Source organism: Macaca thibetana, chromosome 9 (assembly GCF_024542745.1).
Source record: "Macaca thibetana thibetana isolate TM-01 chromosome 9, ASM2454274v1, whole genome shotgun sequence".
Taxonomy (NCBI): Eukaryota; Metazoa; Chordata; class Mammalia; order Primates; family Cercopithecidae; genus Macaca; species Macaca thibetana.
Genome location: NC_065586.1, coordinates 61,342,596 through 61,365,906, shown reverse-complemented (window position 1 = coordinate 61,365,906; position 23,311 = coordinate 61,342,596). Strand labels below are relative to the sequence as shown.

Sequence of the window (23,311 nt, the reverse complement as noted above, 5' to 3'; positions counted from 1 at the left end):
GAACCATTGCTCCCCAGTGGCACCGCGTTGCGCGAGGCAAGGCCTGAGCACTGAGTGGCTGGTGAAACAGAGGCAGATGTCCTCCTTCCCAAGCAGCTGATTAGGGGCTGTCACCCTTTTTGTTAGCTCTTCCTAGGACAACCCTAAAAGGCAAATGTCTGACCATTTCATCTGCCTTGGAGGCTGCAAATTTGGAAAAGGCATATTTGCTTATGGTTTTTTTGACTTTAAGTTAGTTTGAATGAGCCACTGGGGAAGCTGGGACGTGCGGGGATGGGGTGGGGTGCTGGTTTTGTTTAAGGTGTTTTGTTGAAACTGTGACCCTCCTTATTGGCTGTAGATTTAAATGTTGACATACCAGCGGGGAAAGGTTGGAGGCTGGCCACAGTCCCAAGATCACAGCAGAAATGGGGAGAGGTTTACATTACAAATACATTAAAGAGGAAACATCATCTAATGGGACAAAACCTAGTGAACTTTTGTGACCCAAGGCCTAGACTGTGTTTTTAAAAAGAATTAGCTGCTGTGATCTAAAAAATAAAATTTTAAAAGGCAATGAAAAACATGATCTTAATCAGTAGGAAAAAACATAGCTTACAAGGTTCCTCCTCACCCTGAATCTGGCCTGTCTGGGAACTCTGAATGCCTCAGTGGCTCAGGCTGGAGTCTCCTTGGGAAAACAGAAAACAATAGCTCCCTTTCCGTGTTTTCTTGTTTCCTTTGCTGTTGGATTTATTGGTGGTGCTGCAGTGAGGCCCTGGCCATTGACGTCTTCATCTCACAGTAATAAAGCATTCTTCCTGGGTGTGTCCTGGCGCTGCACAGTGGGAGAGCACGGCTTGCTGTCATGGAGACTGGGGGACAGAATCCCACTTACTGGCTAGATTCTTGAGCAATTACCTATTTTCTAACTAAAATTAATGGTAATACCACCATTAAAATTGCTGTAAAGTGCAAGCAAAATTACATACTAAGTGTCTGGGCATAATAGGCATTTTTTAAAAAGTTAGTCTTCCCTCTGGTTGGGAAGAGAAGGCCACGGTGTCCCATAGTTCTGAAAATTTATGAAAATTTGTCATCTTTTCCACTATCTCAATCCTACAATCCTTGTGTGTGTGTGTGTGTGTGTGTGTGTGTGTGTGTCTGTGTTTTAGCAAAGCTAACTATATATCTCTAAGGCACTTAGGAGATAGGTACCAGATACCACAGCTGTCCCATTCCTGTGCTATCTTAGCGGCTTCCAGAGTTACCAAAGTTGCTAAATGAAGAGTTTGGAAAGGTGCTGTCAAGATGCCCATCAATATGACAATAGCTGTCTCCAGACTCTCAGGGTTAAAATGGCTCCCACAGTCCCAGGTAGCTTCTCCAGTGGGACTCGCCTTCTGTAGCACCTTCAAGCTGGGTCAATACTAGTCCAGTCCCATTAGTGAAGCCAATAGTAATGCTATTTAGGAAGAAGAACCCCAATTTCCAGATGACTGATGTAAAACTTGTAGGAAACGGCCAATAGTTTTAGTTTACAAGGAAGAAAAAAAGGGCCACGTGTGCTGATTCACACCTGTAATCCCAGCACTTTAGGAGGACTAGAGGCAGGAGGATGGCTTGAGCCTAGGAGTTCCAGACCAGCGTGGGCAACATAGCGAGACCCTATCTCTATTCAAAATTTTAAAAATGAGCCAGGTTGCACATGCCTGTGGTCCCAGATACTCGGAGGCTAAGGCGAAAGAATTGTTTGAGCCTGGAAGCTAAGGCTGCACTGGGCTAGGATCGTGTCACTGCACTCCAGCTGGAGAAACAGAGTGAGACTCTTTCTCAAAAGAAAACAGAAAAGAAGAAAAAGAAAAGGTTTTCCTTTCTTTTTTTTTTTTTAGACGGAGTCTTGCTCTGTCACCCAGGCTGGAGTGCAGTGGTGTGGATCTCAGCTCATTGCAACCTCCGCCTCCCAAGTTCAAGCGATTCTCCTGCCTCAGCCTCCTGGGTACCTGGGATTACAGGTGCCCACCACCATGCTCAGCTAATTTTTGTGTTTTTAGTAGAAATGGGGTTTCACCATGTTGGCCAAGCTGGTCTTGAACTCCTGGCTTCAGGTGATCTGCCCTCCTCGGTCTCCCAAAGTGCTGGGATTACAGGCATGAGCCACCACACCCAGCTTGGTTTTCCTAATGTTTGAAAGAATTACTGGCAGGTCAGCCTTTTCAAGACAATGGCCCCAAACACGAGGAGCTGCTAAGTATATGTGCTAATTGGTACATATATTTTACACATTTTTCTGTTTGCACTTAATATTTAGCAATTCTAAAATGGAGAAGAGAAACCTTAGTTTTCTAATAAGAAATCCAAATTGAATACATTTTTTTTTTTTTTTTTTTTGAGACGGAGTTTCGTTCTTGTTGCCCTTGCTGGAGTGCAATGGCGCGATCTCAGCTCACTGCAACCTCTGCCTCCCAGGTTCCAAAGCAAATCTCCTGCCTCAGCCTCCTGAGTAGCTGGGATTACAGGCATGCAGCACCACACCCGGCTAATTTTGTATTTTAGTAGAGATGGGGTTTCTCCATGTTGGTCTGGCTGGTCTCAAACTCCTGATCTCATGTGATCCACCCGCCTTGGCCTCCCAAAGTGCTGGAATTACCGGCGTGAGCCACCATGCCTGGCCTGAATACATCTTAAAACCCATTTAATTCCATTTCTAGATGACCCCACAAGCACAAAAAGATAAATTCACAAAGATAATTGTTCATAATAGCCCATCCTGGAAACCAATTCAATGCCCATTAGCCATTAAAGGATAAAACATACCTATAACAGACTACCGGTCCAGACATTAAAAATAATGATGTAGATCTGTATCTATTAAAGACCAGTGTGATCCACTATGTATTGCTGGGTGAGAAAAGCTCATTATATAAGATCATATATAATAGGATCCCATTTGGAAGTACAGTATAGTATAGCCATTCTCAAACTTTCTGGCATCAGGAGCGCTTAACACTAAAAAATTACTAAGGACCCCAAAGAACTTTTGTTTAGGTGAGTTATATATATAGTGATATTTACTGTATTTGAAAATCAAAGAATTAAATTTTTTTTACTTTAAAATAAATGTACCCATTTCATATAAACAGAATATTTTATGAAAAACAACAGTCTCCACCCCTCCCCCAAATTAGTAAGAGAGTGGCACTGTTTTACAGTTTTACAAATCTCTTTAGTGTCTGGCTTAGAGGAAGACAAGAGTCGCACATAAGCTTCTGCATTACAGCAAGCGTATCCGTCGCTGGGGCTGCCGTAACAAAGTACCACAGACTGGGTGGCTTCAACAATAGACAATTATTTTCTCACAGTTCTGGAGGCTCAGAGTTCAAGATCAAACTGTTGGTAGGTCTGGTTTCTCTAAGCCCTCTCTTCTTGGCCTGCAGGATGGCCGCCTTCTTGCTGTGTCCTCGTTTCCTCTGTGCACACACTAGTCTGGTGTCTCTGTGTGTCCAAATTCCCTCTTTTTGTAAAGACACCAGACAGACTGGATTAGGGCTGACCCTAACAGCCTCATTTTAACCTAATCACCCCACTAAAAGCCCAGTCCCCAAATAAACAGTCACATTCTGAGTAACTGGGAGTTAGAGCTTCAACATGTATATTTTGGGTCGTCATGACTCAGCAGCAGGTATAAATGAAAATAGCTAGTAAGAGCACAGTAGAAGCACTTGCAGCAAACTGAGTTAATCTCTGAAAACACATACATTTATACCCTACACCTATCAATTTACAATATTCTAGAAAACAAAAGTACACACGCACACATTCTACTAACCATCAGAGTGATGTCACCATGTCACAGACCCTCTGGAAAACTCCACTGAACACTCGTGAGAGAATGAGTTTAAAAGGCACGTAGCACCTTAGTATTCTCATGAAGACAGTTTGGACCTCCTCATAGACATCCCCTAAAAGGTTCCTGGGGACTCCTAGAAGTCCAAAGTCCACACTTTGAGAGCTGCTGGTACAATCTATATGACTTAAGGCAATTTTTTTTTTTGAGACAGGGTCTCACTGTCACCCAGGCTGGAGTGCAGTGATGTGATCATAGCTCACTACAGCCTTGCCCTCCTGGGTTCAATTGATCCCACCTCAGCTTCTGAAGTAGCTGGGAATAGTCACATGCCACTATGCCTGGCTAATTTTCTTTTGTACTTTTATTTTGGTAGAGACAGGGTTTCACCATGTTGCCCAGCCTGGTCTTGAACTCCTAGGCTTAAGCAATCCTCTTGCCTCCCAAAGTGCTGGGATTACAGGTGTGAGCCACTGCCCCCAACTTTAAGGAAAACTTCTTAACCTTGTTAAGCCTCAGTTTGTAAAATGGGGACAATATTACCTACTTAAGTGGGCTATTGTAAAGATTGAATTAATGTACAAAAAATAACATATGTGAGCACTCCACTAATATTAGTTATTATTTGTGAAAAAATTTCTTAACTTCTCATAGTTTATATATGTCTAAATATATAGGGAGTAGTTACCTCTGGAAGCTAAAATTTATTTTCATTTATTATTTTTTTTTGTAGAGACAGGGTCTTGCTAGTTTGCCGACGCTGGTCTTGAATTCCTGGCCTCAAGCAAACCTCTGGTTTCAGCCTCCGATTTAAATTGAAGTATAACACACACTGACAAAAGCACAAAGCATAAACTTGGTTATTTTTCATAAAGTAAACTTGTCTTCATTTAAAAGGACATTTTAGGTCGGGCGCGGTGGCTCAAGCCTGTAATCCCAGCACTTTGGGAGGCCGAGGCGGGTGGATCACGAGGTCAGGAGATCGAGACTATCCTGGCTAACACGGTGAAACCCCGTCTCTACTAAAAATACAAAAAAAAAACTAGCCGGGCGTGGTGGCGGGCGCCTGTAGTCTCAGCTACTCGGGAGGCTGAGGCGGGAGAATGGCATGAACCCGGGAGGCGGAGCTTGCAGTGAGCCAAGATCACGCCACTGCACTCCAGCCTGGGAGAAACAGCGAGACTCCGTCTCAAAAAATAAATAAATAAATAAATAAAAGGACATTTTACCAAAAAAAAAAAAAAAAAGCCGTAATAAAAACCATAATGGCAGCCACTTTCCTCACTTCTAGCAGCACAGGCTTGAACATTCATGCTCCCTATGGTATCAAGATGGAAGCTGACAGGTGTTCCATTGACTCAATACACCTCCAGTGCCACTGGGTTCCCTTGAGCTCCAGGACAGTGAGTTCCAGCACAGTGCAAGGGAAAACAGGAACCAAATCTGAATTATTACAATGCTGGATTCTACTCAACGCCCAGTTTTGGAAACTCTAGAGCTCACTTTAAAAATAATCATTACAAGAAACATTTATAATGTTTCTAAAATAAAAATTACTCTCCATAACAAAGTTCCATGTATAACAACACAGATTCTGTGAAGTAGCAAGTGAGAGATTTTTTTCCCCTCTTCCTCTTAGAGGAATTGAGGGTGAAGTCAGTGCCTCAAAAGCTGGCTGGAGCAGTGTTAGGTACAATGAACTATTTCAGTGTAGAATGAATTACAAAACAGTAATATGAAGGAAGGTTTGATTGTAAGCACAGCAGCAGCAAATCCTCCAACATTTACCCCATTATCATTTGGTGAGAGGGGGCCTGAATCTAGAAAAATTCTTTTCTAACCCTAACTCTAACCCTTTTACTGTTGTTGCTCTCTACCATTTTGCTTTTTCATAAAAGTTCTACATCAAAACTGTTACTCCCTCTTCCACCACAGCCCTGAAAACTGTATTTCCTTAGAGCTACACTGTCCCCCAAATTGGAATACAGACCTCATGAAAGAACATTTTATGTCTGCCTACCACAGCACGCGAAAAAAAGGAATTTTTTAAAATTTAAATTTAAAAAACTTTCCAATTCTACCAATACCTACCAACTTACAAAACTCTAGAGAACACAGAAATACACAAACACACATTCCATTAACCACCAGAGTGACGATGCTGTCGTGTCACAGAGCCTGTGGAAAACCTCACTTTATAACTTGTGAGAGAAAGAGAGAGAAAAAGGCAAACAACTTGAGAAGAATTACTTAACAAGATATAGGGAAGAGTAATCACTAAATTCTCAATAACACAATTTCCAATTCTATTTAGAATTTGGTATTTGGGCCCAGTGTGGTGGCTCACACCAGTAATCCTAACACTTTGGGAGGCCAAGGCAGGAAGATGGCTTGAGCCTAGCAGTTCGAGATCAGCCTGGGCAACACAGTGAGACCCCATCTCTGCAATTTTTTTTTTTTAAAGTAGCCAGGCATGGTGGAGCACACCTGTAGTCCCGGCTGCTTGGTAGGCTGAAGCGGGAGGATAGCTTGAGCCCAAGAGGTCAAGGCTGCAGTGAGCCGTGATTGTGCCACTGCACTTCAGACTGGGTGCCAGAGTGAGACCCTGTCTCAAAAAAAAAAAAAAAAAAAAAATTTGGTATTCAATATATAAAGCTAAATTTTCCAAAGACAAAAAACTTAAAAAAAAAAATTCCTACAAATGTTAGTCATAAGTCTCAGACACCCAAAAGAAGTGGCATTTACTTCCTGGCTGAGGTTGCCCAATGGCTTGTCAGAAAGAAACCAACGAGACAGAGGCACACCAAGAGGAGATGGGGCATTAACTCCACAGTCAGCTTCAGAATTCAGCACTGCCCCTGGAGCACTCATTCCCAAGTGCCATCTAACAACAATCTGAGGTGAGGTAACATCTCAATTTATATAGAAAATGAATATCCGTAGAAAGAGGAGGCCTTCTGGGGAAAAAATTAACCTTGCGCCAGGCACGGTGGTTCACGCCTGTAATCCCAGCACTTTGGGAGCCGACACGGGCGGATCACGAGGTCAGGAGATCGAGACCATCCTGGCTAACACGGTGAAACCCCGTCTCTACTAAAAATACACACACACACAAAAATTAGCTGGGCATGGTGGCAGCCGCTTGTAGTCCCAGCTACATGGGAGGCTGAGGCAGGAAAATGGCGTGAACCCAGGAGGTGGAGCTTGTAGTGAGCTGAGATCACGCCACTGCACTCCAGCCTGGGCGACAAAGCGACTCTGTCTCAAAAAAAAAAAAAAAAAATCAACCTTGCAGGTACTAATATGTAAGTCCTCCATGAATGACACAGCTATGCTGGTAAATAAGTGAGGGCAACATTGTATTCCAACACAGGAAGGGGGTCAAATTCAAACTATGTGATTATACTAACAGAAAAACCGTCAAACATTTTATTCACAAGTGATTTGTGCAGTCCCAATAATAAATCTCAGTGTTAGACACAGTCCTCACAATGTAGCGACTTAACACAGAGTTCAGAAGTGGACTTAAAGAATAGAAAGGAAGAAAGAATCAAGGTAAGAATAAGGAAGAGAAGGAGGAGAGGGCGTGGAAGGAGAAGGAGGAGAGGGCATGGAAGGAGGAAGAATGTGAGGAGGGACGAGTGGGAGGCTGGGGCTCCCCAGCATTCTCCTCTCCCTCTGCTGGTCCGTGGTGAGGGAGGAGTGAGTGCCTCCTGTGGCTGACATTCTTCCAGGGAACTCTGCACAGTCCTGCTGATATCATAAGTTTCTTTTGCTGCTGCCTTGAAAAGTAAACACAAAAGGGCTACAACACTGCAACTCCATCAGGGGCATGGGAAGATGAGGGTGGGGATGGGGTGAAGGAACAGGAATCCAACAAATATAAAGAGGACAAACTTTGGTAGGAAAATGATAGATCAAGCAAAGTAAAAGGCAAAAAACTTTAATAGTTATTTTGCTAAAGATAAAACTCTGGGTGGTAAAGGAATTAAAGGCAGAGACACCCTTGTCTGTATTAGCACTACTCCCAATGGTCAAGAGGAAGCAAGCCAAGTGCTCACTGATAGAGAAACAGAGTGTGGTACACACATGTAACGGAACATTCCATTATATGTATAATACAGGAAGGAAATCCTGTCACCTGACACAACATGGATGAACCTTGAGGACATTATGCTAAGTGAAATAAGCCAGTCACAAAAGACAAGTCACTGTATGACTCCACTTATATGAGATACTGAGAATAGTCAAAACCAGAGAGACAGAAAGCAGAATGGTGGCTGCAGGGGCTGGGAGGAGTGGGAATGACTGTTTGATGAGTAGTTTCCTTTTTACAAGCTGAGAAGCCTATGTAGATTGACGGTGGTGATGGCCACACAGCAATATGAACGTATTAACAGTTAATGTTATTGAACTGTGCACTTAAAAATGGTGAAGACAGTATGTTTTATGAGTATTTTACCACAATTTAAAAATTAAAAGAAAAAAAACCAGAACACACTAAGGGTTATAGGCACAAATTCTCTTTATGCCCACCACCATCTCGGCTGGTAGTTTGATGGCTGTAGACACCATTAGAGGCACCACCCAGGAAAGTCACCATCCAAATGTGCACATCTCTGCTTGGCAATTAAAATGAAGAGACTTTTCTTCAGCACCTGGTGAGGATGTTCAGTTTCTAGTGCTTTCCAAGATCTACCTCAGGAGAAGTCAATTTGTCCACAGGAAGCGTAGTTTCCAAAGCTGTCTATGGTGAACCTCTGAGAGATGTGAATTGAATTCAGCTTCAGGGAGCCAAAGTAGAAGTTCTCAAACAACTAAAAAGGAAGAATAAAAACCCAGAATGAATATTTAAAGTATAGATGAAAGTATTAAACATCAGATTCTCTTGTAAAAACACCAAACCACAACAATCCCAACAAACCTCTCATGCTTTTTCTTTTCAGTGTTTACTCTGAATAATGATCCAGGAGAGGAGGGATGGGGGTGGGAGTGAGAAAAGAACAGCCAGCTCTTCTCTCTGATTAATTCTAAAGTCTCCCCTAACAAATGCACCAGAGAAAGAGGTTCTGAAAAGTCAAATCCAATAGTCATCTATTGACCAGATAGGACCAAGAATTTGTAGCAAATGCCCCGTGGCCACACCCTGACTCACAGAGCCTGACCAGGCTGCTTCTGACTTCCAGTGACTGACCATGCAGGGATCCCGGCTTTGTTGCACCAGGGTTAAATTTGACATAACATATGCCTAATCAACGCCATTTGTTAGGAGCGCTGACTAAAATAAATAGAAGATAAGGCTCTTGACTCACAAGTGATTTAGACTAGCCACTGAGGGGCACAAAGCATGCACACACACACAGAACAACCCGAGGGACACTTTTACTTGCCAACAGAACAAGTACAAGTGATTACTTATCAAATACCTTTATTAGACTTGGATTCAAGCCAGCAACCTAAAATAAACACTTTTTACTATGATCCTGTACTTTATAAAAGCTGTCAAGTGTGTCAGAGGGAGGGATGAACCATACATACTTCAAGAGGGACTGGACTTTGTGATTACCACATTTATAAGGCAGGACCCAAAATGACATCAGAATTCATCCCAGGAAAATGCAGCCATACTGCCTGAATAAGGACTGTCAAAGAGTAAAGCATGTACCTTCCTCTGTTAGGATGTAGGAATTGCTCTTTCTTAAAATGTCAGTACAATCCCAAGAAAGCCTTTGCTTGATTTTTAGAGATAGGGTCTCTCGCTCTGGTGCCCAGGCTGGAGTACCTTGGATTGCAGTAGTGTAATCATGGCTCACTGTAGCCTCAACTCCTGAACTCAGGCAATCCTCCCATCTCAGCCTCCCAAAGTACGGAGATTACAGGCATTAGCCACCATACCTGGTCCCAAGAAAGCCTTGCGATACACGTCCCCAACGATGCTTGAGGGGACCTTTGCACATGGGCAAGTGATTGTCTTTTCACTTATTTTTATACAACCTCCACACACGGACCTTGGCCACCATTGCTTTTCCTCTTCCTGCAATTAATGGCCTAGCAAAACGCCTGAGGGTTCATTAAAGGTTAACTTTACAAAGTCCAGTAAATATTGATTCTTCAACATGACATCAACTTGACCCCAAAGATCTATTTAGAGGTTGTGTGCTGCATTGTCTTGTGTTTCAGAAAGGTGATCAGCTCTTGCCTGCATTGATTTACACAATTAACTTCTCTTCCTGGCTTTGGCAGCCTACTCAAACCATATCCACCCTTTTATGTAAAGAAATTCGGCCTGAAATGGTTATCTGCTAATCCCTTTGCTGAACATTAATTTGAAGTGAAAGACACGTCACTAAGACTGACAGATTTATAGCTCTGCAAACTGAAGCCTTCTAGGTACAGAAAAGCATATAACCAAAGAGGCAATAAAAGACAATACAAAAGAAAACTAAAAGGAAACTCATAATACTTTCAACAAGTTACTTTTTAAGGATTGGCAGCCTATGGGTTCTCTACCTTCTTCTCTTTGTGCCCATGTTTTCAAGTAGTGGGGAGGCCGCCGTGAGGAGCTGCAAGTGACCCACCCATGACTTAACTTTGCCTTATGCAGATGGCCTACAGACAGCATCAATCTGCCAGGGATATTCTCCTGCTCCAGGTTTAAGGAAACAGCAAATGTAGCAATCATGAAGTTAGCTGGGATGTGACTGCAATGCAGTAACAGAAAAATTGAGAGAGATAACTGAACATAAATTCTCACGTCCACTAAGGCAAGAGCAGGCTGTGGAAAGACTGCTGGATTCTAAACGTATGCCCAGACATGTAAGCTGTGTGACTGTGGGTAGAAGACACCACCCACTGCACCAACCACAACAGGGGCAAAAGATCATAATGGGCAAAGACCTCATAAGAGCAAGTACAAGTCCAGGCGCAGTGGTTCACGCCTTTAATCCCAGCACTCTGAGGCAGCCGGATCACCTGAGGTCGGGAGTTTGAGACCAGCCTGACCAACATGGAGAAACCCCGTCTCTACTAAAAATACAAAATTAGCCGGGTGTGGTGCCACATGCCTGTAATCCCAGCTACTCAGGAGACTAAGGGAGGAGAATTGCTTGAATCTGGGAGGCGGAGGTTGCAGTGAGCCGAGATTGCACTATTGCACTCTAGCCTGGGCAACAAGACAGAAACTCCGTCTCAAAAAAACAAACCAAAAAACAAACCAAAAAAAGAGCCAGTACAAGTACCTTGTGTGCTCACTGAGCAGGGTTTTAAGTACCTTGTAAACTGTAAAGTGCTATGGAAAATTGGTATTTTCGTAGCAATATGGTATTTCTGTATGGTATTTCTTATGATGTTTTAAAATATCTCTCTGCCATCATTACCCTTGTATTTATTTCACCTTCGTAAGTTGCCATGTTCTTTCATACCTTTTGATAATATCACAACAAATGGATTTTTCATCCAGACGACCCTAGTGCCAGTGCCAATCTTCATGTCACCCTTCCTACCTCTGTTCTTGTCCTCTCTATATGTTTACAATTGTTTAGTAATGGATAATTCTCTCTCTGTCACCCAGGTTGGAGTGCAGTGGCGCGATCTCAGCTCAACACAACCTCTGCCTCCCAGGTTCAATTGATTCTCCTCCCTCAGCCTCCCAAGTAGCTGGGATTACAGGCATATACCACCACACCCAGAAAATTTCTGTATTTTTCAGTAGAGACAGGGTTTCACCATGTTGGCCAGACTGGTCTCGAACTCCTGACCTCAGGTGATCCGCCTGCCTTGGCCTCTCAAAGTGCTGGGATTACAAGAATGAGCCACCATGCCCGGCTGTTATATCTTTATTCTTTGTTTTTTTTTTCCCCCCTTTTTATTTATTTTCTTAATACAGACAGGGTCTTGCTATGTTGCCCAAGCTGGTCTTGAAATCCTGGGCTCAAGTGATCCTCTTTCCTTGGCCTCCCATAGTGCTGGGATTATAGGCATGAGACACCACATCCCGCCAATGTAACTTTTTTCTTTTTTTTTTTGAGACGGAGTCTCACTCTGTTGCCCAGGCTGGAGTGCAGTGGCACAATCTCGGCTCACTGCAAGCTCCACCTCCCGGGTTCACGCCATTCTCTCGCCTCAGCCTCCCGAGTAGCTGGGACTACAGGCGCCCACCACCACGTCCGGCTAATTTTTTTGTATTTTTAGTAGAGACGGGGTTTCACTGTGTTAGCCAGGATGGTCTCGATCTCCTGACCTCATGATCCACCCGCCTCGGCCTCCCAAAGTGCTGGGATTACAGACATGAGCCACCGCGCCTGGCCGTATCTTTGTTCTTAAGTCTTTCTTTTAGTTGTATCAATTATTTCTAATGACTCACTAAAATATAAGCCCTACAGAGGAAGAAGCTGGATCCTACTGTACTGTAACAAACATTATCTAGTAGACTGCATCTGATCAATAAATATCTGTTGGACAAAATGACAATGAAAACGAATGCTGTAGATGTCTATGTACATCCCCAAGTCTGGAAAGAGAAAATTATGACATGCACTTGTCTAGACTGGATTTAAAGGTCTAATGTATAGATTCCCACCAAGGAATTTCTGAACAGGACTTGCCAAATTGTATTACTTCAAATCAAGGGGGCAGGGGACATTTCTACATGTTTCTTATTTGTAAAAAACCTGGATCTCTTTCTTAGCTTCAGTTCCTGATCTGGAATACTGCTGAGCACCTGATGTTATACATTTTCATGCAAAGAGGCACAGGAAAGTAGTTCTGTTTCCCAAGTGCTTACCATCTCGTTAGGGAGAGTGCATATCAGAAGAGAGAAATGCTGATGACCTGGGTGTGTCCACCTTATGAAAAGTCACTGAGTCCTTTACTCTGTGATCTGTGTAGCTTTCTGTATGTATGTTCTACTTTAACGAAAAAAGTTTACCTAAAACAATATAGGCAGTAAAGGTTAAGTGTGTGAGATGAGAGGTATAGGCCATCAATAAACAAAGCAGGAGGTAAGGAAACAAGGGATGCTGAGGGCTGCGGACCTAGGAAAGCCATCTGGAGGAGACCAGACCTGAGCTGGGCCTTGTGGCAAGTATAGGGTGTAACACAGAGGAGGGAAGGCAGCACGAAGGCAGAAATGGGCATGGTGGGCTGGGCCAGGCAAACAGTTTAGATGTTTGGAAGGTTCCTAGACTTAAGCAGTGAGAAAGACAGAAGGAAGGAGAATCAGATTAAGGGTGTCTGGGGGACCTGAGGCTCAAGTTCACAAGTTATACTTCATCCTACACGGTAGGGAACCACTGAAGGCTTTAGGGTAGGTTGGTGGCGCAAGATGAAAACCATGTTTTAGGGAGATGAACCTGGGTATGATGTGTTGTGCTGACTGGAGAAGGGAACAAGAGAAAGAAAAGAAAGGAGACCATGGTAGCCATTCAGTCATGAGGATGATGTTGAGTGTCTCAACTACAAACAGGCAATAGTTGGAAAGACTGGAGCAGATGTGAATGAATAAATGAAGCCATGAATGAAACTATGAATGAAACAGACCAGAGCTAAATGATAAGAACTTACGAACACAAAGAAGGAAACAACAGACACTGGGGCCTCCTTGAGGGTGGAGGGTGGGAGGAGTGAAAGGAGCAGAAAAGATAACTACTGGGTACTGAGCTTAATACCTGAGTGATGTAATAATCTGTACAACAAACCCCCGTGACATGTTTACCTGTGTAACAAACCTTCACATGTAGTACCCCCAAACCTAAAATAAAAATTACAAAAGAAACATAGAAATGCCTTGGTGACTTTCTGGATGAGAAGGAGATGGAAAAATCAGTGATGATGGGTCAAATGGGTATGTATGAGGCTGCCATTGATAGTAACAGAACATTTTTGAGAGGGAGCTATTTCATGGGGAAAACAACAACAACAAGTTCAGGTGTGTTTGCATACTCACGGCTGTATCACACCCACTAGCTCTCTGTGTCCCAAGCCCTTCTCGATTCTAGGATTTTCCGGTAGGCTCTGAGAATACGCATCAGAGACATCTGTAGCACAGTTAAGTGGAAACAGATCACCATAAAAAGCTTTACGATCGTCCCTTCTTTATTGAATTGTAGTTCTTTTTATATTAGGGAAATGAACACTTTTTGTCTATGTCACAAGTTGCAAATATACATATATTTCCTCTAGTTTGTCACTTGTCTTTTGACTCTGCTTATGATGGTATTTACCATGTCAACTTTAATTTTTATGAACCCACATTTATCATAACAGATTTTAAAAACAAAGTTACCTAATGCCAATAGTTATATATTAAAAGATTGGCTGGGCGTGGTGACTCACACCTGTAATCCTAGCACTTTGGGAGGCCGAGGTGGGAGGATCACCTGAGGTCGGGAGTTCAAGACCAGCCTGGCCAACATGGTGAAACCCCGTCTCCACTAAAAATACAAAAATTTACCAGGCGTGGTGGCGGTAGCCTGTAATCCCAGCTACTTGGGAGGCTGAGGCAGGAGAATCACTTGAACCTGGGAGGCAGAGGTTGCAGTGAGCGAAGATTGCATCATTGCACTCCAGCCTGGGCAACAAGGCAAAGTTCCATCTCAAAACAAAACAAAAAAAGATCAAAGTGAACCAAAAGTATGTAGGTATTGACAACAACACTAATAAAGATCACAACAGTCGACATTTATTAAGTAAACACTTGTGCCAAGCATTATCTCATTGCATCCTCACAACCCCAGGAAATAGATCCTATGATTAATTCTCATTTACAGTTGAGCCTTAGGTTTAGATGGCTTAAGTCACTTGCCTAAAAACACACACAAAGTTGATGGTGTTCAGGACTTCCCAAAATATGGCACCTTGGCATTTGAGCAAACAGCAGAAGCAGGAAAGTCTCTCTTACCTTCCACAGCCCTTCTTCCCTAAAGCAGATGATAAAACCTACGAAGGCTGTCCTGTGACCTCCTGCTCTTCTCCTCTGAAGCAGGTCATAAGACCCTCATTCGACAGGTACCCTCCCTTTACCCAGAGGAAAGAAATATCCTTATCTGTGAAGATACAGGGCATAGAGAAGAATCCGAACAAACAGGCCTTACTAAGCCTCCCTTCAGTTTATTACCATTAGACCACACCCTTTGTTCTCCAACCATACTTCTCCATGACAGTCAAACTTACTTATAAAAATCAAACCTACTTATAAAACCTTTATCAAACCTACTTATAAAAATACACAAGTTACCTCTTCCTTTGGATCTTTATTTCTGAAGGCTCCCATGTCATATAAAGCTTGTATTAAATAAATTTGTATGCTTTTCTCTTATTAATCTGACTTTTGTTACAGGGGCCTCAGCCATGAACCAAGTGATGGGCGAGAGAAGAAATCTTTCCTCTCCTACAAAATAAAGGTAAAAAACTGAGATTCACACCCAAAGAGCCTCACTCTAGAGTCTGAGCCCTTTGATTCCTCTACTCTACTGCCCCTTACTGTGGGTGGCTCCCCCTGAAACACAGCCCCATTAAATAGCCACGGTGAGGAACGCTGACCCAGACAACTCCCAAAGACTGAAATGAACATGTTCTTTCCCTTGCTGTTCCTATATTCACTGCCACTGCTTTTCCTGGACCTGGTTTAAGAATCGGATGGCTCTAGCTCAGCTGGAAGCATTTTAATTGAATTCTGGATGAAAATAAGCACGAGTCAACTAAAAGACTATATTTAATTTGGTATTTGAATGGGGAAAGAAGAAAAAGCTTAAACTACAAGTTTAAAAAAGAAACTTGGTTGCTCTTTTGAACCTGAACTAAACATGAAGAGCAAAGTGTTGTATTGTTTGGAAAATAACAGACCTAACAGGAAAAATTTAAGTTGAAAAAGCATCTAGTTAAGGTGTCTGAATCACATTGAATTTTTTTTCCTGTTGTTTTATAACAATTCCCTTGGGGATTTTGAAACCTAAACCATTTTCTTTCTGAAAACATTTTTCCCTGACATGCACACACACACAGCCCTGTTGTTATGGAAGTCAGTATTTTTTAAAACCTGCTATAAAGGAACATAACAACGAACAGTACACAAAACTACAAATATTTAATGAGGAAATGGAAATAGGATTAAAACTGCCAATCGCTGTGATATAATTAGTAAATAGTAAGTACTGACTTGGACGATTTAAAAAAAATTTAAAACCAGGCCAGGCATGGTGACTTATGTCTTTAATTCCAGTACTTTGCAGGGCGGAGATGGGATGATAACTTTAGCCCAGGTGTTCAAGACGAGCCTGGACAACATGGCAAAACCCAGTCTCTACAAAAATATACAAAAATTAGCCGTGTGTGATGGTGTGCATCTGTGGTGGGAGGATCACTTGAGCGAGTGGTGGGGGCAGAGGTTGCAGTCAGTGAGACCCTATCTCAAAAAAAAAGAAATGTAAAACCTAAGTAAGTGTAAGTATGACATTTGAAAACTGTTATGCACACAGCTGCTATCCTCTATTGAGTACTCATAATGACGGAGACAGGAGGCAGAGAAATTCTAGGCAGACAGGTGCAGGTCCCCAGCAAAACCCCACCTTCAAGCTGAGAAGCCTGAAACCCGCAGACCAAAGTGAGAACTTCTATCCCTGTTTGCCCACTCTCTCCTGATTGGTTCTTCATAAATCACGTCTTTTTACCAATTGAATGTTGCCTTTTCCAAAACTGCCTACAGCTCACCCCGCCCCCCATCCTGTGCCTATAAAGACCCCAGATTCAGTTGGTAGAGGGAAAGAAGCGGCTTGACTGGAGAGAGGCGACTTGACTTCAGAGGGATGGCTGGACTCCGGAAGAGAGATGGCTGGACTTGCGGGAATAGCCAGCCAGAAACAGGCAGACTTTGGGGTAAGATTACCTGCCCGTCCCATCCCTTCTCCAGCTCCCATGTCTGCTGAGAGCCATTTCCATCGCTTAATAAAATTCTCCACCTTCAATATCCTTCAAGTGTCTGGGCAACCTCATTCTTCTTGGATTCCGGACAAGAGTTCAGGACCCATTGGGTGCGGGTACCCAGAAAAGGCTGTCACACTGGCCCTTTGCCCTCACTGGCAGAGGGCAGCCACCCCACATGACGAGGCAAGGGTACCACTGAGCTGATCACACACTGCTGTCCACGGACAGTGGGACTAAAAGAGCATTCTAACACGCCCTCTGGGGCTTTGGAGGTCGCTGGCACCCTCACCTGGGCACTGCCACAGGGCCCACACGGAGCCTGCTTCTGCCAGCACCCAAAATGGCCGGCCAGATCCCATACTCACTCGCTCACATGCTCCCTCCCACAAGGGTTGAGCACAGAGAGCCAAATAAATTGGGCCACCCCCATCACAAGTTTGACGAACTGGTCAAGAAAAATCCTGCATCAATAATATCTTTAGAAAATTAAACAAACTTTTCCTATCACCAAGTAAGAGAGAAATGTGGACCTTTGATGAAAGGTTTTTGGTCAAAATAAAGGTTTCCCTGACAAAGAATGGCAAGATAAAATCCAACCATCCTGCTGTCCCCTGCTCAAATGATCTGTAAAGCCTACCATTTTCAGTTTGTACATGTTTCTTTCCTAGGGAGAACACAGATGGAATTATTGATTTCTGGTAATGTTGTGGTATACACTGAAAGAAAACAAATAGCAAGATTTAAGGGCTCACTGTGGTTATTTTTCCTTGCATTCGTTTCAAACCTTCTACTCCTTCCCCACTGCCCTGTGACACAGCCATCAAAGACCAGAAATAACTCCAAATTCAACAAGGCTGCCAAAATGAAACCGGCAATCTCAAACAGAGGTGGGGAGGAAGGTGGAGAGGGGCGTTCTCTTCTCATATCTGTGACCTCGGGCTACAAAACCGAACGAATGACCAGTCTGCAACAGCACAGTGACAATCTGCTGGGGATCCCTGCTCACTTGGCTTCCCCAAATGAGGCTCACTGTTTTTCTTCAATCTTAGACAAAGCTATGGTTACTCTCTTCCAAGATCCCTCTTAAGAAAATCTACTTCTTGTGCTGGTGGTCTCGGTGAACTATTTGCTGTCTCAATACTACTTGAATAAGAAGAAATTCCGTTTTGAAGTTAAAAACGAAAATTCAAAATATTCAAGTCTTACGCTATTTATAATCATTTTTTACATACATGAGATAAACCAACCCTTAGGATGTAATCTGGAGCAACTAAAAGTAAGTGCAGGGAGTTCAATTAATTCAAGTATTTAGAAGGATGTACTAGGTCATATTTCTCTCTAGGAAAGGATGCTATTGTTATCATGTATGGCAATCAGACTTTTGAAACTCAAAGCAGAGTGAATAGGAATAGCAAATGCATGCTACTTTGAGGTTTTCCCAGTGTTTTTCTTCCATAGTCTGTTTTACCAACTTCTATTTCTCACAATTATCCCACTTATAGATAAAAGTAACAGTAACAACACTATTTTGTACTTAATAATAATGCTTAACCACCTACCTCCCTACCAGGGATGGTATGAGGATGAACAGAAGACAGGCTGACAAGTACTTTGAGCTCTTTGGGAAGGCACTCCCAGTGTGAAGCCTTGCTGTGGTTAAATAACACCTTTCATCTAAGGATCTAAAAGTGTCTTACAAAGCCCAGCTCATTAACTCCAAAAAATTGCTATGATATAAACCAGAGCTGAGCATTATTATCGCCATTTATATAAGAAACAGGGACAAGCTAGGACCACTAATACTGTGAGAGAAATTTAAGAGTTCCTGGGATGAGGCCTAGGAGACAGGCCAGTAGAAGGCCATGTCCACAAGGCACTGTGTATGTGCCTCTCAATTCCACTGACAAACATGTACCAAAGAATGCCAAGAGGGGAAGCAGGTCCATCCTTAGGCTGTGCATATACAAAAAGATAGCGAAGAATGAGAAGCAAATGATGTGAAAAGCTATCATCACAGCCCTTGGAAGATCCCAATTGCAAAACATCAAAACAAATAATGGTATATTTCAGATGCATTCCTCATAAAAGAGGCATCGAGGTACAGGACTAGTATGACTTCAGAGAGCAAACAGAAATATATAAATAACAGACTAAAAATATAATCGATTTTGAAAAAAAAAATCAAGGTTCTTCATATGTTATGTTACTAATCTCACTTAGAATTAAGATCACTTTATTGGGAGTTAAGTCATCAAAAAGAATTAAGTTCACAAATAAGTTTCACCCTCCAAAAAAAAATTTTGTTTCAGTTATGCTTATTAAAATTCCTCAAACCTAAAAAAAAAAGATTCTGAGTTTCTGCCAAATACAATGCATTTGTCTTCTGGGCCACCTGTGAGATTACTTCTGAGGAGACCAAACGTGGGAGGTACGAAGAGGCAACAAGGAAATGGAGATCCACCACATCCGGAGTACAAAAAAACCTTCCATCTACTTTAAAAATATTCATATGGGCTCTGCCCAAGTGGATTCTTTCTAAATATCATCACAAAAGAATGTAACTGAGCCTGTTTATCCTAAGGTAAGTCATGCTCCTCTACACACAGACACACATACGTTCACCTAGGTACAAAAAATAGAAATTTCTTTTCTACTGAAGAAAGGGGACAAAAAGTTTCTTGGGGCGGACTAGACTTTAATGCTTTCCTATTGTGAAAATATGTAATTCAAAATCTAAGCTGTTGGAATCTTAACATATTGTAAGACTTAAGGGAATGTGATTATGTGGGTCACTTAAACTTGTAGCTGTAACCTGGGCAGCTGTAAGTGTTGTTTTTCTGATTATAGATTAGCCTTTTGCCTCACCTACACTGTTTTGTAAATTGTTGTAAATGAATAAAGGGTGCCAGAGAAGACCCCTTCCCTTTTAACTGTTGCTCTTCATAACAGATTAAACTTCCCTCTTACACTTCTCATACAGAGACTTAAAAGACTGTCACGTCATCTAGGATGGTATGTTACATACACTCTTTTCTTTTTTTTTTTTTGAAACAAGGTCTTACTCTGTCAGCCAGGCTGCAGTGCAGTGGCATGATCACAGCTCACTGCAGCCTCTGCCTCCTAGGTGCAAGTGATCCTCCCTCCTCAGCCTCCCGAGTAGCTGAGACTACAGGTGCGTGCCACCATGCCTGGCTAATTTTTGCATTTTTTGTAGAGACAGGGTTTTTCCACGTTGCCCAGGCTGGTCTCAAACTCCTGGGCTCAAGTGATCCTCCCACCCCTGCCTCCCAAGGTGCTGGGATTACAGGCGTGAGCCACCATGCCAGGTCCTACACTCTTCAGTTGGAAAGGAAGTGAAAGCAAGCTGTACAGAAAAGAAAACAAACTGTAATTAACGAAATTATAGCTCATAAACCAACCTTGTATAGAAAATGTTACAAACCTACTAAATTTCTTTGTTTTCTGCCTATATAAGCAGGACCTTAACTTTTGACTTTAAGCACTGACCTCATTTCTCGGAAGTCCCTGTTTCCCGAATGGCCATTCCCAGCTTTTCACTTGAACAAACTTTTAAAAGCTGAGTTCTGATCCTTTCCATTATTGTTGGTCGACATTATCAGTGACTACAGACCCACTCCCTCCCCTCAATCTCTCCATCTTTAAACAGGGATGATCCTTTACAAGGATGTTCTACAGTTACAGTAAGATAAATTGTAAGATGAAATTTTGAGCTCTGATTATTATTGTCACTCACTGACTATAATCTCTAATGCATCACTGCAGGAACCAAAATGCAGAGTATCCTTAAAAGAAAAAAGGAGAAGGTTTATCAGGCACTCTGACAGCTTACAGGCTCTGCAATCATTATCTGGTCTCATAGGGCTGTAATATTTTTAAAGATCAAAATAGGAACATCTACTTCAGAATAAAAGACAACGAGATTGGCAGGTAGTGACTATCCTAGAGTCATCTCCAAATACAGCCTTAACTCTGCCCAAGATGCCACTTTTAATCTGAAACATCAGACTGCAGTGATCAGTGGTGTGAGAGCCAATAATATTATAGTATCTAATAATAGCCAATAAAAGAGAGGACATAATGCACTTCCAAAAGGCCTGGGCACCTCAGATGCAAGGAACAAGGTCAAGGGCAGTCTGCGAGAGGAGCAATTCTTATCATCATCGTGGCCCCTGTGAGGAGAGCAGCAAAAAGGCTGTCAAGTCAGTAGAACAGCTGTGATTTTTCAACCCATCAGCAGGCCACTCCTGTTTTTGTCTCCATTAAAATAGTACCAAAAGGCTTGTGTTTCCCCAGAGCCCAAATCCCCTCTCCACTGACTGAGATGGCATTCCTTGCACAGAATGGGAACAGGAACTTCCCTCACTCATCCTGCTCTCAAATCACCTGCCTGTCTTGCTGCAGTGAGCAAGAGGAATGCTCAAATGAGCATTAGCCTGACCTAAGGATGTGCTGGCAGAAGGCAGACAAACAGAGCCAGGGAGGGAAGGTTTGAAAACTTCCTTCAAATAATCACTCAGGTATGCACTTCGGGAATTTGGCCTGAGGCTCACTGCTGATGTAAGGATTATCAAGTTTAAGACTGCTAGTAAGGCCAAATGACTTATTAAAGGGCAAATTAAAACCGCTATATACAAACAGGATGCCAGGCAGTTCTGCTGAGCACCTCAATATTCAAAATGCCAAGGGATTTCCCCTCTCTGCAGTCTTTCAATTTTGAAAAGTAGCAAGAAAAAAAACATGAGTGGGGGTAGGAGGTGGAGGAGAAAAGAGGCTACAGTGACACAGCTGGAGAACCCATACCTAATCTCCGCACAGGCTAGGCACACTCTGCCCGTTTCCACATTACCTCGCAGAATTAGCCTCAGAGATGAGAGTTGAAAGTTCAACTTGCTGCATGATTTATTCCCAAGGAAGCCTTGCCACAGGGCATGAATATTACTGCTTTACCGGACAAAACTGCCCCTGGGGCTGATGGCTAGCAGAGACTCTTCAAGCCTGTGACCAGCAACCCTAAGGGCAGGCGCCCTTTCAGAACTAACCTAGATGATGTTTCTGCAGATAAATTATCTCCCTTAGAAAAATGCCTCTTCTTATTGCTCTTATTTCTGGTGTGGTCATCTTCCCTCGGGTATTATTCATAATGGTCCCTCAAACAAATGCAATAGAAGATAAATATTTGGTCTCCATATCACACAGTAGAAAGGAAGATCAAGTCAACAGAAATGAATCCTTAGAGGGGAATACATAGGAGACAACAACAGGGTTTCTTCCTGGTCCCCGGCTTTTGGGAGGCTGGGCACAAAGGGGCTGACTATAGTGCCAAGGCAACAGATTCAGGAGCAGCATGGAGGAAACCAGTCACCAGCCTCAGCCCATCTCTACTCCAACTTCTCCACCAACAAGGCAGCATCCAGCAGTTAAAGAGCAAATCATACCGGGTGCAGCGGCTCACGCCTGTAATCCTAGTACTTTGGGAGGCCGAGGCGAGTGGATCATGAGGTCAGGAGTTCGAGACCAGCCTAACCAACATGGTGAAACCCCGTCTCTACTAAAAATACAAAAATTAGCTGGGCGTGGTGGCACCTGCCTGTAATCCCAGCTACTCAGGAGGCTGAGGCAGGAGAATCGCTTGAACCGGGGAGGTGGAGGTTGCAGTGAGCTGAGATCGCACCATTGCACTGCAGCCTGGGCAACAGAGCGAGACTCTATTGTCTCAAAAAAAAGCAAATCAGACATCCCTAGGCAACATCAGACAATGCAAAGAGTACACATACATATAAATAACAGCAGTCCAAATAACGGCTGGCCTTGGCATGGCTCCCTAGAAGAGGGGAGAAAGGCTGCCACATGTTATCATCTAAGTTATTTTCAACTAAGTTACCTCATTAGACTGGAAGACATGAAATACTGCATCCTCTGTTAGAACCAAAGGAAACACACCTTGAGTAGCATCACTGTAACTTTATAGACTACAACACACACTTTTCTATAATCTAATTCAGATGGCCCTCCTTGCCCTCTGCAAAGGTGTGGGCTAGATGTCAAACAAGCAAAATGCCTTGGAAGAGAGAGAGGGTTGTCTCCACGCATGTCACAGTGATAAGGCCACTATAATTTAAGAAATTGCTATCAAGCCAGGCGTGGTGGCTCATGCCTGTAATCCCAGCACTTTGGGGGGCCAAGGTGGGTAGATAATTTGAGCCCAGGAGTTTGAGACCAGCCTGGGCAACATGGCAAGACATCTCTACAAAAAAATACAAAAACTAGTTGGGTGTGGCAGCACACACTTCTAGTCCCATCTACTCAGGAGGCTGAAGTGGGAGGGTCACTTGAGCCTGGGAGATTGGGGCTGCAGTGAGCCAAGATGACGCCACTGCACTCCAGCCTTGGGTGACAGAGCAAGACCCTGTCTCAGAAAAAAAAAAAAAAAAAATCAAAGTTTTAACCTACAATTGAGAGAGTAAACTCTGAATTGGGTTTCTGGTTGATTTATACCGTTTTCTCACTTTTAATTCGTAATAATAACGTTCACATTTGAGTATTAAT

General features: G+C 42.9%; 2 protein-coding genes across 3 annotated transcripts in view; both read right to left on the bottom strand.

Annotated features, from left to right (window-relative positions):
- The window catches only part of PSAP (prosaposin), a 517,400-nt gene that overhangs the window by 270,344 nt on the left and 223,745 nt on the right, over window positions 1-23,311 (bottom strand). The gene's annotated exons all lie outside the window — the stretch shown is intronic.
- ASCC1 (activating signal cointegrator 1 complex subunit 1) overlaps window positions 7,754-23,311 on the bottom strand; it is an 885,589-nt gene continuing 870,031 nt past the window's right edge. For both annotated transcript variants that reach the window (XM_050803664.1, XM_050803663.1), the window contains one exon: window positions 7,754-8,643. In XM_050803664.1, coding sequence (XP_050659621.1) covers window positions 8,527-8,643 — 117 coding nt within the window. In that variant the 3' untranslated portion in view covers window positions 7,754-8,526. The remainder of the gene's footprint in view (window positions 8,644-23,311) is intronic.